The sequence below is a fragment of the Bos javanicus genome, chromosome 1 (genome assembly GCF_032452875.1).
Source record: "Bos javanicus breed banteng chromosome 1, ARS-OSU_banteng_1.0, whole genome shotgun sequence".
Lineage (NCBI taxonomy): Eukaryota > Metazoa > Chordata > Mammalia > Artiodactyla > Bovidae > Bos > Bos javanicus.
In genome coordinates, this window is record NC_083868.1 from 3,136,078 (window position 1) to 3,142,347 (window position 6,270).

General features: G+C 38.9%; 1 protein-coding gene across 1 annotated transcript in view; it reads left to right on the top strand.

Moving 5' to 3' along the window:
• PAXBP1 (PAX3 and PAX7 binding protein 1) overlaps positions 1–4,155 on the top strand; it is a 33,008-nt gene extending 28,853 nt beyond the window's left edge. Inside the window, exons 17-18 of the mRNA XM_061417060.1 lie at positions 768–922; positions 2,179–4,155. Coding sequence (XP_061273044.1) covers positions 768–922; positions 2,179–2,296 — 273 coding nt within the window. The 3' untranslated portion in view covers positions 2,297–4,155. The remainder of the gene's footprint in view (positions 1–767; positions 923–2,178) is intronic.
• Positions 4,156–6,270: the final 2,115 nt, after the last annotated feature.

The following is a 6,270-nucleotide window of genomic DNA, read 5'->3' on the forward strand; positions in this document are numbered from 1 at the left end:
ACTTGATTAGTAGGGGCTCCTTCAGGTTGACCTCTGTGACCTTGTTTCTAATTTGGGGGAGCATTTCTTTGTTTCCTGGCACGATGTTCCAGGCACACCTGGTACTTGCTTGGCCCAGTTCGAATCCGTTGTTTCTGCAAGCATCCCCAGGTTCTTCGGTGGGGCGCCTTGTCTGCCCACTGGCCGCTTTCTCGCAAGTGGGAACAGGCTTCCCCTTGCTCAGGTTTCGGTTCCCCATGCTGAGTTGCTGCCATGCCGTGCTGGCCCTGCTTAGGTGCCTGCCCTAGGCTGCCCCTCTGGCATGATGCTCTCTCCACCCTGTGCTGGGCTGGTGTGGCTCCCGCTGTCGGCATGGATGCCTGCTGACCGAACCGTTCTGCGGGGGAGGGGCTGCGATTTGGTGTTTATGCTATACATATTATTACACCAAAAACTGCTGACAAAAGGGCAGCTCAATTCATGTAGGGCTTGGAAGACTGGAAAGTGAGGCAGTTAGTTATCAATTTTATGTCCCCAATGTACTTAAATTTTGGAGAAATTATCTTTTACTTTGGGTGTCTGTCAAAGTTTAAAATTAGAGTATATCCAAGTATATTTGTATAGCTTATGTAGAAAATCTGGTTTAAAAGAATATCCCTGCTAAGTAATTAGTTAATACATAGCTCAATAGCATATCTTCCAGTTAAATACATTATACCTGTTGTCTAGACTTGGCTTTTAGACACTTTATTTTTGTTTTAACTGTTCTACATCTTTCTTTTCCATAGGTAATTAATTGTTTCCCCAAGCAGTGGTTCGTGAATCTTAAAGGAGAAAGAACTATTTCTCAGTTAGAAAACTTCTGTCGATACCTTGTACACTTAGCAGATACAATTTACAGAAACAGTATTGGGTGCTCTGATGTGGAAAAAAGAAATGCAAGGTAATTATTTATAATTACTGAATGAAACAGTGATCTAGAGTCTTAGTTGTTGGTCTAGTATTATTAAAATGCTTTTGGTAGAGACATGTTTATATTTTACTTTAAATTGTACATTGACTTCATATTGATAAACCTACCAAAAATGTGCATTGTATTTTTCACTTTTGCAACTCTTAATCTTTTTTCAGTATGTTATTTATTCATGAAAATATTAAGGAAGACTTACTTCTAGTAAGCACCAGCTGTAAGGGGAATGAATGAATCATTATTTTCTCTGCCTTCCCCCATGAAAAATTGAGGAGACTGTAGACTCTTAGAATGTCATGCATCTTGGTCTTTCGAGGTTCATTTTACAGATATAAACCCAAGAAAAAATAGCCACTGAAACCCCAAGTATATTGAAGGTTATATCCCAATTTGGGGATGTTTGTGTTCTATGTTAAGTTTTATATCATTTTGGTGTTGGTTGCAGTGTTTTGAGGAGTTTAAATATAAACAAACAGTATTCACTTTTCTACAGAAAAGAATTTAGCAACTATTTAAATACCTGCTGTGTGCAGTGCACATAAAGTAGGCTCCATGTGGGTCACAACATCTTACAAATTATAATCCTTCCCAGAAAGGTGCTTACTACAGTTATATAGAGAAGAGACAACTGACAATGTCACACTGACTCAAACTAATGTTAAACGTACTTCCTGGACCAGCAGCAGCAGCATCACCTGGGAGCTTTGTTAGAGACACAGATTCTCAGGCCTCACCCCAGACCTGCTGAACAGAATTCCGAGGGAGGGGCCTGGTGGTCTGTGTTTCAGCACTCCTCTAGCTAATTCTGATGTATGCTAAAATTTGAGGATTGCTGAGAATGACTTGTAGCTGGGTGATAAAGGAAGCCAGATTATACTTTATTATTGGATTTTAGAGAAATGGAAGTTATGCTGGATCTTGATAGATTGGTGATGAATACTCACAAATACAATTTGTGTTCCTGGTATATTCTGGAAGAGCTAGGACTTGGGTTTGGAAGGAATGGGTGGCTGGGCTCTGAAGTAGTTAGGCAATAGATTGCTTTCGTTCCTTTCTAGATATAAATGAAAATCATGGATCTGAACAAGATGTGGGGTGTTTTGTTTTTTTTTAAATGAGTCCTTTTTCTGGCTACTCATCTAAACAGGAAAGTTTTTTCTTTTTTAATATGGTTAATTTTTTTCACATGCTATAACTTGCTTATCTCTGTTTCCTTTTTTCTTTTTTAGAGAAAACATAAAACAGATAGTAAAACTCCTTGCAAGTGTTCGAGCTCTGGATCATGCTATGTCTGTTGCAAGTGACCACAATGTGAAAGAATTTAAGTCTTTGATCGAAGGAAAATAGATCTTTGAGACTAAAAAAAAGCCTATTTGCTCTAATACCATTCCCAGTGTAAAAAATTTGTATATATGTAAAGTTTCTTAAACTGTAAAATATTGACTGATTTTAATACAAAGAATGTTATTAATATTCAATACTGTGTCCTTAAATGCAGTTTCTTCACAATGAAAGGAATTCAATTTCTAGGAAGTCTATGAATGGTTTCCTTACTGCCTGCCAATACTTTGTTTACAGAAGTATTTTATATGGTCAATTAAATTAACCCTCTCAGTTAATTGTTCTCTGTAAAGGATGGGTGCAGTGTATATTGTATAGTTATGCATATGTATATTTATACCACCATGGAGTTACTTTCACACTGGAAATTTGTGGTGTTTTTCTACAGAGTAAGCCTTTTAACAGCAGAAAAATTAGTCAGTAGCAAATTGTCTTAGGGAAATTACTACACTGTTGCAACAAAAGGGCTGGCAAGTGACTATTCATCACTTTTGGTTAGCAGTTGCTGTCACTGAAGCTGTGCTGCCTTAAAATTGAGAGTTGAGTGTGGACTTAGTCATTGGTGAATGGTGAACTTTTCTTCCTTGAGTTAGCATTACAGTCAACTGTTCGTTTAATGTGAGCTCTAAATAATATATGCAACATAGGTTTCTGAAGAGAACACAGACATTTCATTTCTGGAAATAATAGACCCACAACCTAACTGCATGGTTTTGGGCTGACTGTCCTGTCTCATTCATGATTTTACTCCCTGACCAGCTTAAATACATGCATTTGTATTTTAGTAGTCTAGCATTATATTTAAAACCCCACATATGTGAGTTATATATGCAATAAAGAACACATTTTGCTGATTCCCCACACCCAGGCAGTTTAATATCCATGGTCTTCTATAATATTTATGTACTGTGCTTAGTTGGTCAGTCGTGTCTGACTCTTTGAGACCCCATGGACTGTAGCCTACCAGGCTCCTCTGTCCTTGGAGATTCTCTAGGCAAAAATACTGGAGTGAATTGCCATGCCCTCCTCCAGGGGATCTTCCCAACCCAGGGATCAAACCCAGGTCTCCCACATTGCAGGCAGATTCTTTACTGACTGAACCACCAGGGAAGCCCTATAATATTTATACCATGTTGTAAATGATTCTGTGATTTTCAAAAGAGGAACTTTTTGGAAATTAAGAACTACTGTTGGATAGTTACATATGTAATTAGGCTTTAGCCAAGCATTAAATTAATTTTTAAATAGAACCATTGTTGTATTTGGCTGGTGACTAATTTTAGTTAGAGCATTTCAGATGACTAATATAGTGAGATCATTAGCATGAGTAGCCTTGGTCAAGTCAAATACTATTTAGAACAGTGTCATGCACTCTTTATTGCTCTTGTCAATTTTATCTTTATTGTAGGAACACTGCGTATCCCTACAGATTCATTCTCAATAAATTTTGTTACAACTCAGTGGCCTACTAAATAGAACTAAAATAGAAGGCTTATTCTCAACTTCAGTGTACTAAAATATATAAACATGTATATATGTATATGACATGCACATCATTTGTGCCTTAAATTTGTTTTTCGAAACCTATTGGACTGATTACTTTTCCTATATCTGCTTTTAAGGACTCGAAGTTAAACTCAGATTCTTCATCCTATAAAATCCATCAGGCTCTTATACTTTCAGGAATGAGTTTGGTATAAGGTGAATTTAGCATAGAACTGTGCGTTAAACAAGTAGTTCTCATATCTCAACCAGAAGTTTTTTATTCCTGAAATAGGTAAAGGACATTCTTTCTTAGGAAGGAAATTGTCAAATGTTTAAAAGAGGGTGACATTTTAATAAAGCTTGAGGTTTTTGTCTTTTCAGTTTTTTCTTTTGGCGCAGTCTTCCAAAATACTTGCAAAATAGATGAGGAGGGTTTTCGAAAAGGAAAGTTATTGAGATACTATAAACCACAGTCATAAAGACCGATAACTACCGTTGTGTACCAGATGATGCTGGTGAGCCACATCCTTATTGATGTCATGGTGCAAACACCTGCAGCTCTGCCGGAGGCCTTTCTCAGCCTGTGCTACAGGCTAGAGGGTCCACCACCTCTGGGAGCAACCCTTGGCCAAAGAAAGGAGGGGGAGGGTAAGTCCCCCAGTGTGTTAGTTCAGGTCCTCTGGGGAGTAGTCCCTGAGATGGCATTGGATATACAAGAGATTTGAGGGGTGGAAATGATGATGGGAATGAAGGAGAAGGGAGCGGGAGGAGGCTGAGAGAGCTTTAGAGCCAAGAGATTGTGAGCAAGTGTGACCTCTGAGGGTGAGTGGGAAGGAATTAAGGAAGGTGTCAGACATCAGTGGAGTCCTCAGGAAGTTTGAGCAAGGCTGACGGATTCCTCAGTACAAAGTCATTGTCCTGAGGAGTTTTGTGTTTCCAGGAGCTGGCCTGCCTTTGTGTCTCTACCAGCTCAGTAAGGGGTAGAGGACAGTTCTTGAGGAGCACAGCCACTCTTTGGAGATGTAAAGGAGCATGCTTTCACGTTGAACATACCAGCTTCCTAGTTTCAGGAAAACAGGTATGATCCATGTCATCTCTCACAAGGCTGCAGTTGACTTGAACCAGAGTTGTCTGCAGTGATGACCTCATCACCCAGAACTGGCCCAGAATTTTCAGGAATCTTAAGTGACTTCCTCATGAGAATATACTAAAATACAGAGTTCCCTGGTTGTTTTAAAGATAGGTTTGTGGGGTATGATTTATTATAAATGTTTTACCCTCTATAAACACGTATAGTTCAGGGCATTTGGACAAATGCCTAATTTTGTTTTAAATGAGAATTTCCCTTGAAATTATGACATCCTCCTAAAAATAGTCATATGTTTTAGAGCTGCAAGATACAATATGAAAATGTCAGTTGCTACATTGTGTTTTTTTATGGTTACAATGACTCTTCTCATTTCTAACACTAAAATATCCATGTAGTAAACAGAGTGTTGCCATTCCTTGATTATGACAAACAACACTTTGTTGTTTCAAGTAAATGAAAATAAGAACTGTCTCTGGGCATTGGGTTCATAGTTTCTAAGAGACTGCAGATTGCTCAGCAAAGGCAGACAGGCTAAAAATTGTTACATGGAATCAGTATTGATACACAATGTTGACTGGTCACTGGCCTGCTTCTGGACCTCTGAGCCCCAGTTATTGTACTGGCTTCCTCCCAACCCCATCACCCCTAACTCTCACAGAGGCTCAGAGGTTAGACTCATCCAGTACGAGGAAAATGCCTAGCAAAGCGTTTCTCAGAATGTATACTGTGGTTCACCAGTTCAGGGGCTGTTACTTTAAACGATGTTCAGGAAAATGAGACCTAAATATAAGATATGACACCATAAAATTCCTAGAAGGGAATGTAGGCAAAACATCTTCTACCACAATTCATACCAGTGGTTTCTTAGGTCAGTCTCCCAAGGTAATAGAAATAAAAGCAAAAATAAATGGGACCTAATCAAATTTACAAGTTTTTATACAGCAAAGGGGGAGAAGGCAATGGCACCCCACTCCAGTACTGTTGCCTGGAAAATCCCATGGATGGAGGAGCCTGGTAGGCTGTGGTCCATGGGGTCGCTAAGAGTCGGACACGACTGAGCGACTTCACTTTCACTTTCATACAGCAAAGGAAACCATAAAAGAAAAAGACACCTACAAATTGGGATATTTGCAAATGATATGACTGACAAGGGCTTAATTTCCAAAATACGTAAACAAAAACCCAATCAAAAAATGGGCAAAAGAACTAAATAGACATTCCTCCAAAGAAGACATGCAGATGGCCAACAGGCACATGAATAGATGCTTAATGTCACTATTAGAGAAATGCAAATAAAAACTACAGTGAGGTACCAATTCACACTGGTCAGAATGGCCATCATTTTAAAAATCTACACGTAACATGCTGGAGAAAGTGTGGAAGAAAGGGAACCCTTCTACACTGT